Consider the following 23,856-nt stretch of genomic DNA (forward strand, 5'->3'; position numbering starts at 1 on the left):
TGGCCAAGTTGCAGCTCGTATTTTACAATTGCTCTACGCTGCCGATAAAGCCTGGCCAACATATGCACCGTAGAATTCCAGCGAGTGGGAACATCGCACAGCAGTTGGTGCTGTGGCAGCTGGAACCAATGGTGCAGTGTCCTGAGGGTGGCAGCATCCGTGTTGGACTTGCGGAAATGTGCACACCTTGCGAGCAGGTCGGACAAGTGGGGGTAGTTTTTTAGAAAGCGCTGAACCACCAGATTGAACACGTGGGCCAGGCATGGCACGTGTGTGAGGCTGCCAAGCTGCAGAGCTGCCACCAGGTTATGCCCATTGTCACACACGACCATGCCTGGTTAGAGTCTCAGCGGTGAAAGCCAGAGATTGATCTGCTCCGTCAAACCCTGTAACAGCTCTTGGGCAGTGTGCCTCTTGTCACCTAAGCTGATTAGTTTTAGCATGGCTTGCTGACGCTTCCTCACCGCAGTGGTGCTGCGCTGCGCGCTACCAACTGCTAGCGACATACTGACACTTCTTAATTGAGAGGTGGAGGTGGCGTAGGAGAAGGAGAGGAGGGGGTTTTGGAGGAGGTGGCATAGTATGCCGGAGAAACCATCACCAAGATAGGACCCGCTTTCCTCGGTGTGGGAAGCACGTGAGGTCTGACTCAGGGTCTGACTGGGTCCCAGGCTCTGACTTGGTCCCAGCCTCCACCAAGTTCACCCAATGTGCCGTCAGGGAGATGTAGTGTCCCTGATGGCCAGCGCTTGTCCATGTGCCCATAGTTAAGTGGACCTTCCCAGTAACAGTGTTGGTGAGGGCACGGTTTATGTTGCTCGTGACGTGCTGGTGTGGGGCGGGGATGGCGCACCGGGAAAAATAGTGGCAACTGGGGACCGAGTACCGAGGGACTGCCGCCGCCATCATGTTGCGGAAAGCCTTCGTTTCCACTAGGCTGTATGGCAGCATCTCCAGGCTGAGTAATTTTGCAATGTGCATGTTTAAAGATTGTGCAAGCGGGTGGGTGGCCATGTATTTCCACTTTCACTCCAATGCTTATGTTAGGGACAGCTGAACGCTGCGCTGGGAGACATTGCTGGAGGCAATAGAGAACCATGGAGGTGAGGGTGTGGATGCAGGCCGGGAGGCACTCGTTTCTGCGTCCTGGGAGATGGATTGGATATGTGTGGCAGGTTGTGACACAGGGGAAGAGGCAGTGGTGTGACCCGGAGGTGGTTAATGGCCTTCGTTCCAAGTCATCGGGTGCTTGGCCATCATATGCCTGTGCATGCTGGTGGTGGTGAGGCTAGTAGTGGTGGCTCCCCAGCTGATCTTGGTGCAGCACAGGTTGCACACCACTGTTCGTCGATTGTCCGCGCTCTCACTAGAAAACCTCCAGACCTTCTAACACCTAGCCCTCTGCACGGAGGCTTGCCGCGAGGGGGTGCTGTGGGGAACAGTTGGGGGATTACTTGCTCTGGCCCTGCCTCTCCCCCTTGCCACCCCATTGCCTCTTCCAACCTGTTCTGCTATTGGTGTTGCCTCCCCCTCTGAAGCCCTGTCTTCAGTAGGCTTAGCAAACCAGGTGGGGTCAGTCACCTCATCGTCCAGCAGCTCTTCCTCTGAATCCTCTGTCAGCCCCTCCCTCGGACTTCCTGCCCTAACAACAACCTCACTGACAGACAACTGGGTCTCATCATCCTCATCCACAAAAAGCTCTTGAGACAGTTCCTGGAAGTCCCCAACCTCAACCCTGACTCTGGGAAAGTTCCAAATGTTGGGTATCGGTCACGACAAACTCCTCAGGTGGCTGATGAACATTTTTTTCCGACTCAGGGCAGGGACCGGAGAACAGTTCCTGGGAGTATGCCTGTTCAGAATCTCTCCTTTTCCTGGAGTGACCAGGCTGGGAGAAAGGAGGAGCAGCCTGAGGATTCAGAGGATCAGTCCCTAGGGCTGTATGAGTGGACTGCGTGGAAGACTGTATGTTAGATAAATTGCTGGATACGTTATCCACGATCTACATCAGCACCTGATTGTACTGTTGTGCTTGTAATAAAAGTCTACCACACGGACCAGCAAAATGTGAGATGAAGCTAGTGAGCAGAGATACGCGGCGCTCTACTAATCCCTTAGCAGCAGGCTCTGATTCAACCTGCCCACAACCGTGGCCTCTGCCCACAGCCTCACTCGGATGCCCGCATCCACGTTCACGTCCTCAACATCGACCCTTACCCCTCCACTTCATCATGTAGGATAAAGGATAGAGCAGGCCCAAGTAAATTAACCTACTCTATAGGGCTGAGAACTGGGGCTAATTCATCGCACACAGAGATTTGTAGATACCAGAGACTCTATGCTGTGACTGAAAAAATGTAACCACTGTATTGTGCTGATACCTATGGGTAATTTACCGCTCACAGAGACTTGTAGATAAGATAGGCTGCATGCAGTGCCAGAAAAAATTAACCCACTGTATAGTGCTGAGAAATTAGGCTAATTTACCGCACACACAGTATGGTAGATGTGAGATGCTCTGCACAGGCCCAGAAAAATGTAACCCACTCTACAGCGATGAGAACTACGGGTAATTCACTGCAAACAGAGAATAGTAGATTTTGGATGCTCTGCACTGACCCAGAAAAAATTTAACCCATTCTATAGTGATGATAACTGTGGCTAATTCACCGCACACAGAGAATGGTAGATTTGAGATGCTCTGCATAGCCCCAGAAATTTAACCCACTCTATAGTGATGAGAACTGTGGCTAATTCACCGCACACTGAGAATGGTAAATGTGAGATGCTCTATACAGGGCCAGAAAAAAATCAACCCACTCTATAGCGATAAGAACTACAGCTAATTCACCTCACACAGAGACTGATAGATGTGAGATGCTCTGCAAAGGCCCAGATAAAATTAATCCCCTCTATAGCGATGAGAACTATGGGTAATTCACAGCACACAGAGAATGGTAGATGTGAGATGCTCTGCACAGACCCAGAAAAATGTAAACCACTCTATAGCGATGAGAACTGTGGCTAATTAACTGCACACAGAGAATGGTAGATGTGAGATGCTTTGCACACGCCCAGACAAAATTAACCGATTCTATAGTGATGAAAACTACAGCTAATTCACCTCAAACAGAGACTGGTAGATGTGAGATGCTCTGCACAGGCCCAGACAAAATTAACCCACTCTATAGTGATGAGAACTGTGGCTAATTCACAGCACACAGAGAATGGTAGACGTGAGTTGCTCTGCACAGGCCCAGAAAAATTTAACCCACTCTATAGTGATGAGAACTACGGGTAATTCAATGCACACAGAGACTGGTAGATGTGAGATGCTCTGCACAGGGCCAGACAAAATTAACCCACTCTATAGTGATGAGAGCTGTGGCTAATTCACCGCACACAGAAAATGGTAGATGTGAGATGCTCTGCACAGACCCAGACAAAATTAACCCACTATATAGCGATGAGAACTACGGCTAATTCAATACACACAGAGAATAATGTATGTGAGATGCTCTGCGCAGGCCCAGAAAAGTTTAACCCACTCTATAGCGATGAGAACTGTGGCTAATTCACCACACACAGAGACTGGTAGATGTGAGATGCTCTGCAAGGCCCAGACAAAATAAACCCACTCTATAGTGATAAGAACTGTGGCTAATTCACCGCACACAGAGATCGGTAGATGTGAGATGCTCTGCACAGGCCCGGAAAAATTTAACCCACTCTGCAGTAAATTACCCTTAGTTCTCATCACTATAGAGTGGGTTTAATTTTTCTGGGCCTGTGCAGAGCATCTCACATCTACTATTCCATTTGCAGTAAATTAACCGTAGTTCTCATCACTATAAACAGAGAATAGTAGATGTGAGATGCTCTGCACACGCCCAGAAAAAATGTAACTCATTCTATAGTGATGAGAACTTTGGCTAATTGACCACACACAGAGAATGGTAGATGTGAGGTGCTCTGCACAGGCCCAGACAAAATTAACCCACTCTATAGTGATGAGAACTGTGGCTAATTCACCGCACACAGAGAATGGTAGATGTGAGATGCTCTGCACAGGCCCAGAAAAATTTAACCCATTCTATAGCAATGAGAACTGTGGCTAATTGACTGCACACAGAAAATGGTAGATGTGAGATGCTCTGCACAGGTCCAGACAATAATAACCCATTCTATAGCGATGAAAACTATAGGTAATTCACCACACACAGAGACTGGTAGATGTGAGAGGCTCTGCACGGGCCAAGACAAAATTAACCCACTCTATATTGATGAGAACTGTAGCTAATTCACCACACACAGAGAATGGTAGATGTGAGATGCTCTGCACAGGCCCAAAAAATTTAACCGACTATAAAGTGATGAGAACTACGGGTAATTTACTGCACACACAGAATAGTAGATGTGAAAAGCTCTGCACAGGCAAGGAAAAAATTTAACCCTCTCTATAGTGATGAGAATTGTGGCTAATTGACCACACAGGGAATGGTAGATGTGAGATGCTCTGCACAGGCCCAGAGAAATTTAACCAACTCAACAGTGATGAGAACTGTGGCTAATTCCCCGCACATGGAGAATGGTAGATGTTAGTGCTCTGCACAGGACCAGAAAAAAATTAACCCTCTCTGTGTGCAGTGAATTAGCTGTAGTTCTTATCGCTATAGAGTGGGTTCATTTTTTCTGGCCCTGTGCAGAGCACTAACATCTACCATTCTCCGTGTGCGGTGAATTAGCCACAGTTCTCATTACTATAGAGTGGGTTAAATTTCTCAGGGCCTGTGCAAAACATCACACATATACCATTCTCTGTGTGTGGTCAATTAGCCATCGTTCTCATCACTATAGAGTGGGTTAAACTTTTCTGGGCCTGTGCAGAGCATCTCAAATACATCATTTTCTGTGTGCGGTGAATTAGCCATAGTTCTCATCACTCTAGAGTGGGTTAATTTTGTCTGGGCCCATATCTACCAGTCTTTATAGCGATAAGAATTACAGCTAATTCACCCCACACAGAGACTGGTAGATGCGAGATGCTCTGCACGGGCCCAGTCAAAATTAACCCACTCTATAGTGATGAGAACTGTGGCTAATTCACCGCACACAGAGGATGGTAGATGTGAGATGCTCTGCACAGGCTCAGAGAAATTTAACCCACTCTATATTGATGAGAACTTTGGCTAATTCACCGCACATGGAGAATGGTAGATGTGAGTGCTCTGCACAGGGCCAGAAAAAATTAACCCACTGTATAGCGATAAGAACTACAGCTAATTCACCGCACACCGAGTGGGTTAATTTTTTCTGGTCCTGTGCAGAAAACTCACATCTACCATTCTCCATGTGCGGTGAATTAGCCACAGTTCTCAACACTATAGAGTGGGTTAATTTCTCTGGGCCTGGGCAGAGCATCTCACACCTACCAATCTCAGTGTGTTGTCAATTAGCCACAATTCTCATCACTATAGAGTGGGTTAAATTTTTTTCTCGGCCTGTGCAGAGCATTTCAAATCTACCAGTCTCTATAGCGATAATAATTACAGCTGATTCACTGCACACAGAGACTGGTAGATGTGAGATGCTCTGCACAGGCCCAGAAAAATTTAACCCACCCTATAGTGTTGAGAACTATGGGTAATTCACCGCACACAGAGAATAGTTGATGTGGGATGCTCTGCACAGGCCCAGAATTTTATTGATTATGAAACAGCCAACATCACGTGCAAATACACAAAAGAGCACAACATGGTCAACAAAAACACCAACATCTATGTAGCATGTTTTACAACAGCCTACACTCGACTAGAGCTATACTTGCTTTTGAACAGACTGCAGGGATGCTGTCTTCACCACAACACAGATTCTGTGATTTTTTTTTACATCGGGAAGGTGAGTGGAATCCGCAGTTAGGCAATTACTTGGGTGAACTGACCAGCAAGATTTCCGATGATACATACATCACAGAGTTTGTATCTGCGGGCCCAAAAACGTACTAATACAAGCTGAACACCGCTAAAACTGGTAAAAGTTAAAGGGATAACTTTACATGTTGGCAACTGGGTGCTCATAAATTTTGACAGCCTGAAAGATTGGTTTTGGATTACCCTTGCAACACATCCTTTAAAACGCAGAAAACTATCAGTGTAGAGCAGCCAGGGGTTTGCAAGACATCAGAAGCAGAAATGAGCGAGCACCAAAATGCACGGGTGCTTGTTGCTCGAGTCAAACTTTTCGAAATACTCGAGAGCTCGTTTCGAGTAACGAATACCATTGAAGTCAAAGAGCGACTCGAGCACTTTTGTATGGGACCGTTGCTCCGCATAGGTGATGACTTGTCAAACACCAGAAAACATCAGAAAGTCATGGAAACACCACAGAAACGGATAGGGATGGGCAGGGGCAGCATGTATGGCTGCATCTGAGGCTCCAAGGTCCCACTATTAAGCCACAATGGGGTCAAGAGTCTGGCGTCACCCCCTAACAATTTACTTCGGAAAACCCCTCATTAGCAAGGCACACCTTAGCTAAGCACCACACTACCTTCAACCAATTACAATGACTGCCTGCGGGTGACATCGCTGCCTCTTCTCCTGGGTTACATGCTGGCATTGCTGTCAACCCCCCTGCACGATCCTGCATCCACAGTGCACACAAAAGTTTCCCTGCGCAGCGTTCAGCTGCCCTCATGCCACTTGCTCGCTTCATAGCCACACCACCCTCATGTCTATTTATAAGCGCTTACTGGATGAGGAGGAACCGGAGGCACACACTGCAGAGGGTTGGCAGAGCCAGGCAATCCCGTGCCCCCTCCGTCACAAAATCGTCAGTAGCCGCAAACGTGGGCATAAATGGGACTCAGGTGTCAGCACTTCTACACATCTCCACAATGCAGCAATACTCTGTGTGGGAAGCACGTGAGCGGGCCCAGGGTCAGGCTCGGTCCCAGCCTCCACCTTGTGTTACCCGAGGTGCCGTGAATTACATAGCAATAGGAAATCCATGTGTCCCCACACAATTCATTCTGTGTAGGTGTCAGATAGCTCAACACCACAAGGGGAGGTCTTTGAGTTCCTTGGGCTCGCCTATGCTGTCAGTGCACAAAGATGGTATTACACAGGAAGAAATCAGAGTGCCCAAACATGGGAGAGTTTCACCCCGCCAAGGACCTTGGCCTCGGGCCACATTTCTGCCCTAGTCAGTCAGTGTATTTGTGCCAGATAGGTAAAACACCGCCATGGGAAGTCTTTGCACCCATAGTATAGGCAGACCCCAGTAACATTCCTGTAGCAAAGATATAGGCAGACCCCAGTTACATTCCTGTAGCAAAGGTATAGGCAGACCCCTGTAACATTCCTGTAGCAAAGGTATAGGCAGACACCAGTAACATTTCTGTAGCAAAGGTATAGGCGGACCCCAGTAACATTTCTGTAGCTAAGGTATAGGCAGACCCCTGTAACATTCCTGTAGCAGAAGTATAGGCAGACCCCAGTAACATTTCTGTAGCAAAGTTATAGGCGGACCCCAGTAACATTTCTGTAGCAAAGGTATAGGCAGACCCCAGTAACATTTCTGTAGAAGAAGAATATGCAGACCACAGTAACATTTCTGTAGCAAAAGTATAGGCAGACCCCTGTAACATTTCTGTAGCATGGTCGTGTGTGATAATGGGCGTAACCTAGTGGCAACTCTGCAGCTTGGCAGACTAACACATGTGCCATGCCTGGCCAACATGTTCAATCTGGTGGTTTAGCACTTTCTTAAAAACTCCTCTCATTTGTCTGACCTGCTCAGCAAGGTGCGTCGTGTCTGCGCCCATGTCAGGAAGTCCAACACAGATGCTGCCACCCTTAGGACACTGCAACATTGCTTCCAGCTGCCAGTGCACCAACTGTTGTGCGACGTGCCCATGCACTAGAATTCCACATTGCACATGTTGGCCAGGCTTTAGGAGCAGTGTTGAGTCATTGTTGAATACCAGCTGCAACATGGCCAGCGGAGTGGTAGTCAGCTTCCACAGTACCTTACAGATGAATGGGCATGGATGTCTAACATCTGTCAGGTTTTGGGAAAATTTGAGGAGTCTACACAAATCGTAAGCAGTGATGCAGCGATTATCAGCATTACCACCCCACTGCTTTGCCTCCTGAGAAGGTCGCTGCTAAGCATTAAGGCCGACACATTGCGGCTAGAAAAGGAGATGGGGGATGACAATACGTCACTTGATAGCCAGACCACCCTCACGTCTGTTTCTCAGCGTGTATTGAAGGAGGTGGAGGAGGAGGGGGGAAGAGACTGCTGCCCACACTGCAGAGGGTACCCATGCTAGTTCCTTCACATCCGGTTAGCATGTATGGGCTGAAGAGGAGGAGAAGGAGAGTGAGAGTCATCCTCCAAGTGAGGACAGTGATGTGTTGCGTACTTGGACTCTAGCACACATGGCTGACTTCATGTTAGGCTGCCTTTCCTGTGACTCTCGCATTAGACGCATTCTGGCCAACCAGGATTACTGCGTGTTCACCCTTCTTGACCCATGGGATAAGGAGAACCTTTCCATTTTCATTCCCAAAGAGGAAAGGAGTATGAGAGTAATGCAATACCACAAGGCCCTGGTGGAAAAGCTGATGCTTAAAGGGGTTGTCCCGCGAAAGCAAGTGGGTCTATACACTTCTGTATGGCCATATTAATGCACTTTGTAATGTACATTGTGCATTAATTATGAGCCATACAGAAGTTATTCACTTACCTGTTCCGTTGCTGGCGTCCTCGTATCCATGGTGCCGTCTAATTTTCAGCGTCTAATCTAATGCGCAGTCCTGTCTTCTTCTTTTCTGAATGGGGCCGCTCGTGCCGGAGAGCGGCTCCTTGTAGCTCCGCCCCGTCACGTGCCGATTCCAGCTAATCAGGAGGCTGGATCGGCAATGGACCGCACAGAAGACCTGCGGTCCACCGAGGGAGAAGATCCCGGCGGCCATCTTCACCAGGTAAGTAAGAAGTCACCGGAGCGCGGGGATTCAGGTAAACACTATCCCGTTTTCTTTTTTAACCCCTGCATCGGGTTTGTCTCGCGCCGAACGGGGGGGGGCTATTGAAAAAAAAAACCCGTTTCGGCGCGGGACAACCCCTTTAAGTTCCAATCTGACAATGCTAGCGGTAGAGGACGTACTTCAGTGGGCGAACTAGCAAGAGAGATGTGGAGAACAGGCAGCATGTCCAGTGCAGGCAGGGGAAGACTCTCCAAAGGTCTTTGTCAGTTTTATGGCTCCCCAGCCAGACTATGTCACCACTGCCCAGTCTAGGCTAAGTAAGAGGGAACACTGTAAAAAGATGGTGAGGGATTACACAGCAGACTGTACCAACGTCCTCTGTGATCCCTCGGGTCCATACAACTATTGGGTGTCAAACCTGGACAAGTGGCACGAACTTGCGCTGTACGCCTTAGAGGTGCTGGCCTACCTTACCGCTAGTGTCTTATCAGAGAGGGTGTTTAGTGCTGCTGGGGGGATTATCACGGATAAGTGTACCCACCTGTCAACTGACAGCGCTGACAGGCTTACACTCGTTAAGATGAACAAAGCCTGGATTTACCCTGACTTCTCTTCTCCACCACCGGAGAGCAGCGGAATATAAAGATTCTTTTAGCTGGAACAGTAGAACCCTGTACCCTCTATCACCCCCAAAACGGGGAGAAGTAGCTTGGTCTAACCTTCTCTGATCCTCCTCCTCCTAAACCAGCATGTCAGCAGGCAGAACAGCCAATTCTTCAGAGGGCCAAAAGGCTCTGTAAAAACTAATTTTTTTGGAGGGCTGCCTCCAGGCTCTGTTAGCAAATTAAGCAACTACGAACACTATGTTTAAAAAATGTTTCTGGGTTTCACCTGCACTCTGGGTAAACCAATTTTTGGAGGTACACTTGTACTCTTGGTACACACATTTTTAAGGCCTTTTTCTATACTCTAAGCAAACTTATTTTTCCAGGCTTCACCTATACTCTTCGTAAACAAATTTTTTGCTGATTATGGTCTGGCCCAATTAAATTGTTAGGGGGGTGACCGCCGGGCCCTTGCCCACAATTTAGCTTAATAGTGTGACCCGGGAGCCTCAGATGCATCCTTGCATGCTGCCCCTGCTGTTCCCTATCTGTTTCTGTGGCGTTTCCATGACTTTTTCATGTTTTCAAGTGATTCACACAACCTGCACTATGCGGACCATCTGTCAGCTTGAAAAATGCTGGAGTCTCCCATTGACTTCAATGGGGTTAGTTACTCGAAATGAGCTCTCGAGAATTACAAAAAGTTCAACAACGAGCAACAGAGCATTTTGGTGCTTGCTCATCTCTAATCAAAAACCAAATGGTACTAATGAGCTAGTCAAAAAGAAACCTTTAGCATAATAACTAAGGCATAAGGAATATCCAGACCATGACAGACCCACTGCACTATGATTCCCTGATGCTTGACACATAGCTCCACCATTAGGTGCAAATAATGCTGCTGCTACATTTACTAAGAATACTCATAGTGCAAAGAGTACTGATTAATTGACTAATAGAGGCTCACCTGGGGCATGTCATCTTCCACTGTAGCATGTTTGGCATTTTCATGGTGGGTTCATTGCATGCATGCAGTGTACTGCAGAAGAGCTCTAGCTCGCAAGGAGCCACATCTTGTGCCTGCGCTCAGAGTACTGCGATACAGTGAAACTCTAAGAATATAATCCCAATTACAGTGCTTGCGCACACAAGTGCAAGTCTCTAGCATGTCCCCGGTTATCCAAGAAAAGAGCGCTTGCGTTGTACCATTTTATGACTGTACACAGTAAAGAGAACTGCACTTGCTTGATAAATAAACTGGTTTATACGTTTTGTTCATGTGTATACTTTCAACAACAAGGGATTATTTAGAGGCAATATTAACCACCCACGATTAGCTTGTCAGTAGTTACAGAAACAAATGAAACTGAGTAGATTGCATCAATGAATGTGAATAGTGTTTACTAGAGATGAGCGAACGTACTCGTCCGAGCTTGATACTCGTTCGAGTATTAGCGTGTTCTGGATGCTCGTTACTCGTGACGAGTACCACGCGATGTTCGGGTTACTTTCACTTTCCTCTCTGAGACGTTAGCACGCTTTTCTGGCCAATAGAAAGACAGGGAAGGCATTACAACTTCCCCCTGTGACGTTCAAGCCCTATACCACCCCCCTGCAGTGAGTGGCTGGCGAGATCAGGTGTCACCCGAGTATAAAAATCGTCCCCTCCCGCGGCTCACCACAGATTTGTTCTGACATAGAGGAGGGAAAGTGTTGTTGGTGCCGGAGCTGTATATCCGCCGTGCAGAGCATTGCGCCCGGCAGTAATTATTCATACTCCAGGGCCAGTAGTGGTGAGGCAGGGGCAGAAGACATATATTGTGAGGCAGGGACAGAAGACACATTTATTGAATATAGGCAGTGAGCCTTAGCAAAAACATTTGGGGAAAAAAATCTATTTGGGCTGCCTGTGACTGTCCTCAGTGTACTGGGTCTGTGCTGGGTGTAGTTGTCCTCCTAATTCATACGCAGCCAGCTAAGTGTTACAGCAGGCTTGTGCAAAATTATTTCCTGGTGTTCCGTAAGCGAAGTCAGCCTCCAACCACAGGCCAATAAGCGGCACATTTATTTACAGCGTTCTGTTTCTGCACTACTGGTAATACACCATGCTGAGGGGTAGGGGTAGGCCTATAGGACGTGGACGCGGGCGAGGACGTGGAGGCCCTAGTCCGGGTGTGGGCACAGGCCGAGCCAGTGCGGTGGCCAGGGGTAGAGGCAGGGCCAGACCGAATAATCCACCAACTGTTTCCCAAAGCGCCCCCTCGCGCCATGCCACCCTGCAGAGGTCAAGGTGCTCAAAGGTCTGGCAGTTTTTCACAGAGACGCCTGACGACCGACGAACAGTGGTGTGCAACCTTTGTCGCGCCAAGATCAGCTGGGGAGCCACCACCAGCAGCCTCACCACCACCAGCATGCGCAGGCATATGATGGCCAAGCACCCCACAAGGTGGGACGAAGGCCGTTCACCCCCTCCGGTTTGCACCACTGCCTCTCCCCCTGTGCCCCAGCCTGCCACTGAGATCCAACCCCCCTCTCAGGACACAGGCACTACCGTCTCCTGGCCTGCACCCACACCCTCACCTCCGCTGTCCTCGGCCCCATCCAGCAAAGTCTCTCAGCGCAGCGTCCAGACGTCGCTAGCGCCACTGTTTGAGCGCAAGCGCAAGTAAGCCGCCACGCACGCTCAGGCGTTAAACGTGCACATTGCCAAATTAATCAGCCTGGAGATGCTGCCGTATAGGCTTGTGGAAACGGAGGCTTTCAAAAGCATGATGGCGGCGGCGGCCCTGCGCTACTTGGTTCCCAGTCGCCACTACTTTTCCCGATGTGCCGTCCCAGCCCTGCACGACCACGTCTCCCGCAACATTGTACGCGCCCTCACCAACGTGGTTACTGCCAAGGTCCACTTAACTACGGACACGTGGACAAGCACAGGCGGGCAGGGCCACTATATCTCCCTGACGGCACATTGGGTGAATTTAGTGGAGGCTGGGACAGAGTCAGAGCCTGGGACCGCTCACGTCCTACCCACCCCCAGAATTGCGTGCCCCAGCTCGGTGGTGGTATCTGCGACGGTGTATGCTTCCTCCACTAAACCACCCTCCTCCTCCTCCTCCTACGCAACCTCTGTCTCGCAATCAAGATGTGTCAGCAGCAGCACGTCGGCAGCAGTCGGTGTCGCGCGGCAGCACAGCGGTGGGCAAGCGTCAGCAGGCCGTGCTGAAACTACTCAGCTTAGGAGAGAAGAGGCACACGGCCCACGAACTGCTGCAGGGTCTGACAGAGCAGACCGACCGCTGGCTTTCGCCGCTGAGCCTCCAACCGGGCATGGTCGTGTGTGCCAACGGCCGTAACCTGGTGGCGGCTCTGCAGCTCGGCAGCCTCACGCACGTGCCATGCCTGGCCCACGTCTTTAATTTGGTGGTTCAGCACTTTCTGAAAAGCTACCCACGCTTGTCAGACCTGCTCGGAAAGGTGCGCCGGCTCTGCGCACATTTCCGCAAGTCCCACACGGACGCTGCCACCCTGCGCACCCTGCAACATCGGTTTAATCTACCAGTGCACCGACTGCTGTGCGACGTGCCCACACGGTGGAGCAGCGTAGAGCTATAGTGGAATACCAACTCCAACATGGGCGGCGCAGTGGGAGTCAGCCTCCTCAATTCTTTTCAGAAGAGTGGGCCTGGTTGGCAGACATCTGCCAGGTCCTTCGAAACTTTGAGGAGTCTACCCAGGTGGTGAGCGGCGATGCTGCAATCATTGGCGTCAGCATTCCTCTGCTATGCCTCTTGAGAAGTTCCCTGCAAAACATAAAGGCAGACGCTTTGCGCTCGGAAACAGAGCCGGGGGAAGACAGTATGTCGCTGGATAGTCAGAGCACCCTCCTGTCTACATCTCAGCGCGGTGAGGAGGAGGAGGAGGAGGAGGAAGATGAGGAGGTGGGGGAAGAGACAGCTTGGCCCACTGCTGAGGGTACACATGCTGCTTGCCTGTCATCCTTTCAGCGTGTATGGCCTGAGGAGGAGGAGGAGGAGGAGGATCCTGAAAGTGATCTTCCTAGTGAGGACAGCCATGTGTTGCGTACAGGTACCCTGGCACACATGGCTGACTTCATGTTAGGATGCCTGTCTCGTGACCCTCGCGTTACACGCATTCTGGCCACTACGGATTACTGGGTGTACACACTGCTTGACCCACGGTATAAGGAGAACCTTTCCACTCTCATACCCGAAGAGGAAAGGGGTTTGAGAGTGATGCTATACCACAGGACCCTGGCGGACAAACTGATGGTAAAATTCCCATCCGACAGCGCTAGTGGCCGAAGGCGCAGTTCCGAGGGCCAGGTAGCAGGGGAGGCACGGAGATCAGGCAGCATGTACAGCACAGGCAGGGGAACACTCTTCAAGGCCCTTGACAGCTTTATGGCTCCCCAGCAAGACTGTGTCACCACTCCCCAGTCAAGGCTGAGTCGGCGGGAGCACTTTAAAAGGATGGTGAGGGAGTACGTAGCCGATCGCACGACCGTCCTCCGTGACGCCTCTGCCCCCTACAACTACTGGGTGTCGAAGCTGGACACGTGGCCTGAACTCGCGCTGTATGCCCTGGAGGTGCTTGCTTGTCCTGCGGCTAGCGTCTTGTCAGAGAGGGTGTTTAGTGCGGCTGGGGGAATCATCACAGATAAGCGTACCCGCCTGTCAACCGACAGTGCCGACAGGCTTACACTCATCAAGATGAACAAAGCCTGGATTTCCCCAGACTTCTCTTCTCCACCAGCGGACAGCAGCGATCCCTAAGCAATACGTAGGCTGCAACCGCGGATGGAAGCATCGTTCTCTATCCCCATCAAAAACGGGGACTTTTTTGCTTCATCAATCTGTGTATAATATTCCTCCTCCTTCTCCTGCTCCTCCTCCTGAAACCTCACATAATCACGCCGAACGGGCAATTTTTCTTAGGCCCACAAGGCTCAGTCATATTACTTTTGTAAACAATGTTTATACGTTTCAATGCTCATTAAAGCGTTGAAACTTTCACCTAAACCAATTTTTATTTTAACTGGGCTGCCTCCAGGCCTAGTTACCAATTAAGCCACATTAACCAAAGTGATTAATGGGTTTCACCTGCCCTCTTGGGTGGCCATGGGCAATTTTTCTCAGGTACATTAGTACTGTTGGTACACCCATTTTTGGGGGCCCTCGCCTACAGTGTAATTAATTTTTAGCCCACCTGCATTACAGCTAACGTTACATCAGCTGTGTTGGGCACTGCAATGGGATAAATTTATGTACCGCCGGTGGCTTCCTGGCACCCACCCATGCTGTCGGTCCACACAGAGTTGTAACTGCATGTGTCCACTTCTAAAGAACCCCAGTCTGACTGGGGCATGCAGTGTGGGCCGAAGCCCACCTGCATTAAACATGACCATACCTCAGCTGTGATGGGCAACGCAATGGGATATATTTATGTACCGCCGGTGGGTTCCAGGGAGCCACCCATGTTGTGGGTCCACAGGGAGTTGTAACTGCATGTGTCCACTTCTAAAGAACCCCAGTCTGACTGGGGCATGCAGTGTAGGCCGAAGCCCACCTGCATTAAACATGACATTACCTCAGCTGTTATGGGCACTGCAATGGGATATATTTATGTACCGCCGGTGGCTTCCTGGCACCCACCCATGCTGTCGGTCCACAGGGACTTCACAATAGGGAGTTGTACCTGCCTGTGTCTATGAATTAAAAACCCCGGTCAGGTTGGAGCATGCAGTGTGGGCCGAAGCCCACCTGCATTTAATCTGACGTTAGCTCTGCTGTCCAGGGCACTGCAATGGGATACATTTATGTACAGCCGGTGGGTTCCAGGGAGCCACCCATGCTGTGGGTGCACACGGAATTCCCATTGCGGAGTTGTACCTGCCTGTGACTATAAAAAAAACGCGGTCTGACTGGGGCATGCAGACACCTTGACAGAATGAATAGTGTGTGGCACATAGGTTCCCCATTGCTATGCCCACGTCTGCAGCTCCAGATGGAGGTGGCACAGGATTGGATTTCTCATTGCTTATGTACAGCATTGTGGACTATCGCCCCGCCCCTTTTAAAGAGGGTCGCTGCCTAGCCGTGCCAACCCTCTGCAGTGTGTGCCTGCGGTTCCTCTGGCAGACGCACTTATAAATAGACATGAGGGTGGCGTGGCATGAGGGCAGCTGAAGGCTGGGCAGGGACAGTTTGGTGTGCGCTGTGGACACTGGGTCGTGCGGGGGGGGGGGGGGGGGTTGGGCAGCATGTAACCCAGGAGAAGTGCCAGCGGAGTGTCATGCGGGCAGTGATTGTGCTTTGTTGGAGGTAGTGCGGTGCTTAGCTAAGGTGTGCATTGCTAATGAGGGCTTTTTTTTTTAGAAGTAAAAGTTGTTGGGAGGGGGGGGGCACTCTTTCCGCTATTGTGGCTTAATAGTGGGACCTGGGAACTTGAGATGCAGCCCAACATGTAGCCCCTTGCCTGCCCTATCCGTTGCTGTGTCGTTCCCATCACTTTCTTGAATTGCCCAGATTTTCACACATGAAAACCTTAGCGAGCATCGGCGATATACAAAAATGCTCGGGTCGCCCATTGACTTCAATGGGGTTCGTTACTCGAAACGAACCCTCGAGCATCGCGAAAAGTTCGTCTCGAGTAACGAGCACCCGAGCATTTTGGTGCTCGCTCATCTCTAGTTTTAACGTGTGCTTTCTATATAATGATCTTTTTTCTATTGATTGAATAATAAACAGAACTCTTTCGAACGATTACTGTGCCAATCTATCTATGCATGCTTCTTATTCATGTGACAAGTGATATTTAGCTAAGCATGCTGGGATTATTAAGCACCTACTTACCTTAAATTTATATAAATAGGTGGTGCCCACTAAAGAGTACTCTTTAGACAATTTAACAAGGAGTAATGCAAGGTGCTAGATCTGGCTAAGAAAAATGAAAAAAGCTAATGCAGAATAGGAGGAATTGGGCTCAGCAGCAAATGTGAAAAAAGGCCCATTTAAACACCACGATTATCGCTCAAAATTCACTCAAAAGCCATCTTTTGCACGGTTATGGTTATGTCTGAATGCTCTGCCATTGTGCAGTGTTCGTGCACTGTTCATTAATCGCTTATTTCTTGGCAGCTAGAAATGAGTGATGAGCCTTATTAGTGCTGCACACTAATTTTTTCAGCAGGCGGCACTGATAACATTCTCTCAGCTGCTATCCTGCTGGGACTTCCCAGCGGGATACCAGCTGAAAGCACTGAGAACAAAGGAGCTGTCAGAGCTCCTGCTATGTCTCTGAGCTAGCAGCTTAGCAGGACACCATGAGAACAAAGCAGCTGTTTGCATATACAAAACAGCTTCCTTGTTCTCTGATCTATTGTGGCAGTATCCTGCTCCGCCTGCATAACTCTTACATATGAGCTACTTAGAGTTATGCAAATATGATCACTCAAAACTGTCACTCAAACTGTCATTTGAGCAAATTTTGAGTAATCATTGCTCCGTGTAAATGGGCCTAAAGACTTGGGTATACTAATTGATCACAGACTGAACAGGAGTCAACAGGAGTCAACAGTATAAAGCAGCATAAAAAAAAGGCAAACACAATTCTGTGATGTATTAAGAGAAGCATAGAGTCTAGATCACGTGAGGTCATTATCCCCTCTACTCTTCCTTAGTCAGACCTCATCTGGAATACTGGGTCCAGTTCTGGGCGCCCCACCTTATACAAGACATAGACAAACTGGAGCAAGTTCAGAGAAGAGTTACAAAGATGGTGAGCGCTCTGCAAATCATGTCTTATGAAGAACGGTTAAAGGATCTGGGAATGTTTAGCAGAAGAGAAGGCTGAGAGGAGACTTAATAGTGGTCTACAAATATCTGAAGGGCTGTCACAGTGCAGAGAGATCAGCCCTATTCTCATCTGCACAAGGAAAGACTAGAAGCAATGGGATGAAACTGAAAGGGAGGAGACACAGATTAGATATTAGACAGAGAGGGGGATCAATGAGTGGAACAGTTTACCACAGGAGGGGGGGAGTTCTCCTTCAATGGAAGTGTTCAAACAAAGGCTGGACAGATATCTGTCTGGGATGATTTAGTGAATCCTGCATTGAGCAGGGGGTTGGACCTAATGACCCAGGAGGTCTCTTACAACTCAAGCATTCTATGAAAATGGCAAAATCAACCCAGTGATTCACCGCGTGCTCCAACATCTCCTCCTTTTAAAAATGCTATCTATTGCTCCCAGTTATCAGCCATTTCTGAATTAGGAGAACATGCCAGCAGTAGGGTAACAAGCAAAATTATATTTCCATACATATGTGTGACTGAAAATACAGAATGGTCCATGGAAAAGCAGGCAATCACCACACTCTTATGACAGCTGTCTAAAAGAAAATCAGTCTTTGTTGCCCATAACAACCAATCACAGCACAGCTTTCACTTTACCTCAGCAGCATAACAAATAAAAGCTGCTTGGTGATTGGTTGCTATGCGCACCACACCCTTATAAAAGCTGTCTAAAAGAAAATCTGTCTTTGATGTGAAATGCAACCAATAACACTGAAGCTTTCATTTTACCCCAGTAGTATAGCAACTAGAGATGAGCGAACGTACTCGTTTGGGGTGATTTCGAAATCGAGCATCGCTTTTTTCGAGTAACTGACTACTCAGGTGAAAAGATTTGAGGGGCGCCAGGGGTGAGCGGGAGGTTGCAGAGGGGAGCGTGGGGGGGGGGGAGAGAGAGCTCCCCCCTGTTCCCCACTGCTACCCCCCGCTCCATCACACCGCCCCCCGGCGCCCCCCGAATCTTTTTGCTCGAGTAGTCAGTTACTCGAAAAAAGTGATGCTCGATTGCGAAATCGCCCTAAACGAGTACGTTCGCTCATCTCTAATAGCAACCAATTTCAGTGCAGCTTTCTTTGCTTATACTGCTGAGTTAAAATGAAAGCTGTGTTATGATTGGTTGCTATGGAACACAAAGGCAGCTTTCATATATTTTATCTACAATGGTTGTTAAAGTTTTAATGGTGCCTCATACCATCGTACCTATTATTGGTGATGGTGCTTGCCTGTTTAAAGCAATATCCTGTACTTTGTACGATACTCAAGTCATGGCCAGAGAAGTGCGTGAGGAGACATTGGAGCACGGGGTGGATCACTAGGAAGATTTCACAATTTTATCCCATGATAGCGATGGGAATAATTATGACAGTTCTGCTGACTATTTTGCTGATATGTCGTGACTTCACACTTATGGTGGATTCTGCAAATTAGCAGCAGCTGGGCAAATATTTAGGTCAATGTTTTTAATAATCGGTAAAAAGCGTTTGTCCAACATTATCTTTGCCAAGTTTCAAGCTCATAGATGCATTAGATATTGTTTTCCCATACAAACCTTGACCCCTCTTTTCTTCTCGGTAGGGGTTGAATTTCAAAAAATCTTTATGAAGTGGATCTTTACATTATACAAAGAAGCTACAGTCCAAATTTCATGTTTCTTACTTCTGTAGTTTCGGCTCTGAGTTGATGATCAGTCAGTCTAGACATTTTATAGCCAGCATAGACTTGCAGGAGGACTGTTTTTTTTACATGGTTAGTCCTATGTGGCTGTTCAAAAGTGAGTCCTTTGGCAAAGAGATATTCCTGCAACTCACCGGTACCGCCATGGGCAGTAAAATGGCACTGCAGTATGCCAACCTTTGCATGGCAAAAATGGAGAGTGACTTCTGACCTCCTGCTCCAGCAAACCACTAGCCTACATCCGCTACATTGCTGACATCATAATCATCTGGATTAACACCAAACAAGAATTAATACAATTCTATGAGAGATTCAGTTCATTCCACCCCACCATAAACCTGACATTAAGTTACTCGTATACCGAAATCAACTTTTCAGACACCATCATAAAAATTTCAAATAGCTCAATACAGACATTCCTATACTGGAAACCGATTGATGGGCCTACCTACTGCAGATGGGACAGTTCCCACCTGAAACACATCAAAAAGTCCATCATCTACCAGGCAGGCCATCAGATACAACCGGATCTACTCCAACCCAACAGACAGAGAAGAACATCTATACCATTTTGAAATGACATTTATAAATCAGTGCTACCATGCCACCTCAATTGATGAACAAATCACCAGAGCCACCAGGATACCCAGGAAAAACTACCCCGATACACAGAGAAAAAAGAGAAAGAATCATATACCTCTAGTAGTGACCTACAATCTGCTGCTAGAGATACTAATGAAAACTGCAAAGAAACTCCACCATACCCTACACAAGGATGACCGTCTGAAAACCATATTCCCAGACCCTCCACTTCTGTGTTAAAGGCAACCTCCAAATTTGAGGAACCTTATAATCAGGTGTGCATTGTCCTCTGACACACAAAACGGAACTTATCCCTGTAATGTAAGGAGCTGTAAGACCTGCTGACATGTATGGACTGCGGACAGGATACGGATCCCCAACACACAGCAGGACTATCCCAGGGACATTCTCAGTTTCACATCTGATGTTATGTACCTGATCATGTGCAGTAAATGTCCTGTTGGGGGCCTTTATGTTGGAGAAACAGGGCAAAAAGTGACAGCCAAGATGAGATCTCCGCCACGATTAAACAGAGAAAGAGAGAATTACCTGTCATGAACATGACATAGGAGATATGAGAGTTATGATGTTAAAGGGTGGTTTCAAGTCTCAAAGCCATAGAAGAATTTGGGAGTATAAATTTATAAGAATTTTTGAGACCTTCAATAGAAGGCTAAATTATTCACAAGGATTTATGGGTGAATGGAAGGGAATGAGAATTGTATAGCACACATAACACTTCTGGCCTTGTGACCCCTCCCCCCAACAGTAATTCAGGGACCATAAACGTTCACTCCCTTATCAGTGTCTAGTAAAAAAAAATGTCTGTTTCTGTTGCAGTATTCATTTTAAGTGCAAACCAATCACATCCATGCCTGTGCCTTGTCATAAGTATGTGTGTAATGCGTCCGTATAAATATTCATGCCTCTTTGGATCTATTCTATTTAAGCCTGAAGAAGAACACTGCATTGGTTCGGAAGCTCATTATAACATCATGTATTTTGGTTAGCCTTTAAAAGGTGTCATATCTACAAGATTATGTGGTTTCTCCTGCTCGGAACAATCGCATTATCCAGAATGTCTCCATATCCATTGGGGTTGAAGGTCGACTTCACTATAACCTATGGCCCTAGTCCTTCCCTGCAGAAACACCTCCACACCATAACAGAACCTCCATCAAACTTCACTGTTGAGAAGATGTCCACTATCCAGAGACAGGTGGCACCATTGCTACAGGCCCCTGTGTCTGTCAGACCCATTTTCAGGTGCTTGACTGAAGGACATTTGGTGTCACTGCACCTATTATGTGTATTGCCTTTGACATCCACCCACTATTGCCTCCATTTGGTCTGGTGTCGAGAATGATGAAACTGGAGTGCTATGGGGTAGAACCAGGTTGTCTTCAGCGATTAATCCAGCTTCAGTTTGGGCAGTGATGATGGCCTGCTAGTGACTAGAGATCTAGGGGTGAACCAACAGAGTACTGGAGTCTCCCTTCAAAGTGTTTTGTTGTCTGCAATAAATTATCCTTTTGCTCTGATATTGTAATCGCTTACATTTTATCAATGTTACAATCACACTATAAAGTTTCATTTGATTCTGACAACTCCTTATAGGGGCTTGATTTATTTTTGACAATGAGTGTTTTTGGGTATACTGTCAGCCCCTTAATGACTGATATTTCGGGAAAGAGTATCAGGGATGATAGATTTGATTTCAATTGCTCTTCTATTATATTAGGAGATGTCCTGATGATAGAAGTAATATGGCAGCAGGTTGTTTCCGTCCACCCTTTTGAATAAACCTGCACCTTGTCTGCATTGGCTGAACAGTACATGTTCACAGGAAGCTTACAGGAGATTGTTGTTGAGTAACGGTACCTTTACATGGGCCCATGGTCACCCAAATAATGAAAAGAGCAACTATGGGTGACTACAGGCACGTATAAACATGGTTCCTGACAGGGCATTGAGTAAGAAGTCGATCAGTTGTCGCTAGTCATTCCATTTTAGCTCACTGATAGGGAATGACTACTGAGTGGCTTCTCGTTTAAAGTAGACTCGAGTTACTCTACCTTTAAATGACTCCTGGTTATTGTAAATGGAGGTGGGTGGCTGGAAGTCATCTCTGGGGCGTTCTGCCTACATTATCCATCAGACTATCTATCCAGTGTAAAAGCAAGGAGCGATAATCACTGGGACAGCTGTCAGGCACTTAGAAACCTTGTAAAGGTACCTTCATAGATTGTTCAGCTGATATCTTATGTACATGGTCAGTTTACAGAAATCTTCAGTAAGATCACTGAAAGGATGATCAAAATGTAACTACTAAGCAGGGAAGAATACAAAAATGTAAAATACACTTCTATAGAAGTAAAGCTAAAATGAAGCTTTTTCATTTATATATTAGGCCCAGACGTTGTTCACAGCAACCAATCAGATCTTGTATTCTGTATCCAACCTGGTCCTAAAAAAAATTAAACCTGCTCTCTGATTGGATAACAGTAGACTTGTGAGAATAGTATTATATGTATTCTGGTATAATAGTCTGTATATAGCACAAGTCTTTATAAGATTGGATATTACAAAGGGAAGACGTTATAAAAGTTATAGAAAAAAGGTTAATTACTTGATCAGTTGGAATCAGTAACAAGTGCAGGACAATGCCAGGTACAATTTATATATACAATTCTACATACAGTAGCTGAAAATGGAGAAAAATGGAGAAACCCATTATGTGGCACAATTACATTATAGAGACTTGTCAAATACACAACATAATAAACACACAATAAAGGTGATACATATGATACATTCTAAAACTTGTAATAATACAGATACTCACATACTATATAAGCAAGTTCTCTATGATTGCAGGAGTTTATATTCCATGGAGATGATGGACATTCCCAAAGTAGTTTGCTATACTTGGTGCAGTTAATATGATCCACCCAGAAGGGTCTTTTCCTAACACCATATCCTCCTGCCTCTCGATGTCCTTTTGATCCACAATTCAGATGTTTGCAGATAACAGAGACTGATAAGACTGGCATTACATTATCACACACTGAGCCCCAGCTTCCATTATAATACACCTCCAGCCAACCTTCACATTCATGTGCTCCATCTACCAGGCGGAGATCCAAAAGTTCTGTAAGAAAAATGTATGATTTTATATATACACTAGAGATGAGCGAGCACCAAAATGCTCGGGTGCTCGTTACTCGGGACGAAATTATTGCGATGCTCGAGGGTTCGTTTCGAGTAACGAACCCCATTGAAGTAAATGGGCGACCGGAGCATTTTTGTATATTGCCGATGCTCGCTAAGGTTTTCGTTTGTGAAAATCTGGGCAATTCAAGAAAGTGATGGGAACGACACAGCAACAGATAGGGCAGGCGAGGGGCTACATGTTGGGCTGCATCTCAAGTTCACAGGTCCCACTATTAAGCCACAATAGCGGCAAGAGTGCCCCCCCCCCTCCAAAAACTTTTACTTCTGAAAAGCCCTCATTAGCAATGGATACCTTAGCTAAGCACCACACTACCTCCAACAAAGCACAATCACTGCCTGCATGACACTCCGCTGCCACTTCTCCTGGGTTACATGCTGCCCAACACCCCCCCCCCCCACGACCCAGTGTCCACAGCGCACACCAAACTGTCCCTGCGCAGCCTTCAGCTGCCCTCATGCCACGCCACCCTCATGTCTATTTATAAGTGCGTCTGCCAGAGGAAAAGCAGGCACACACTGCAGATGGTTGGCACGGCTAGGCAGCGACCCTCTTTAAAAGGGGCGGGGCGATAGTCCACAAGGCTGTACAGAAGCAATGAGAAATCCAATCCTGTGCCACCTCCATCTGCAGCTGGACACGTGGGCATAGCAATGGGGAACCTATGTGCCACACACTATTCATTCTGTCAAGGTGTCTGCATGCCCCAGTCAGACCGCCTTTTTTTATAAATAGTCACAGGCAGGTACAACTCCGCAATGGGAATTCCGTGTGCACCCACAGCATGGGTGGCTCCCTGGAACCCACCGGCTGTACATTAATGTATCCCATTGCAGTGCCCATCACAGCTGAGGTAATGTCCGATTAAATGCAGGTGGGCTTCGACCCACACTGCATGC

At 47.6% G+C, this 23,856-nt stretch overlaps 1 protein-coding gene across 1 annotated transcript in view; it reads right to left on the reverse strand.

Annotated features, from left to right (window-relative positions):
• LOC136576113 (antigen WC1.1-like) overlaps positions 1 to 22,864 on the reverse strand; it is a 103,366-nt gene extending 80,502 nt beyond the window's left edge. Inside the window, exon 1 of the mRNA XM_066575133.1 lies at positions 22,571 to 22,864. Coding sequence (XP_066431230.1) covers positions 22,571 to 22,778 — 208 coding nt within the window. The 5' untranslated portion in view covers positions 22,779 to 22,864. The remainder of the gene's footprint in view (positions 1 to 22,570) is intronic.
• Positions 22,865 to 23,856: the final 992 nt, after the last annotated feature.

This window comes from Eleutherodactylus coqui, chromosome 8 (genome assembly GCF_035609145.1).
Source record: "Eleutherodactylus coqui strain aEleCoq1 chromosome 8, aEleCoq1.hap1, whole genome shotgun sequence".
NCBI lineage: Eukaryota > Metazoa > Chordata > Amphibia > Anura > Eleutherodactylidae > Eleutherodactylus > Eleutherodactylus coqui.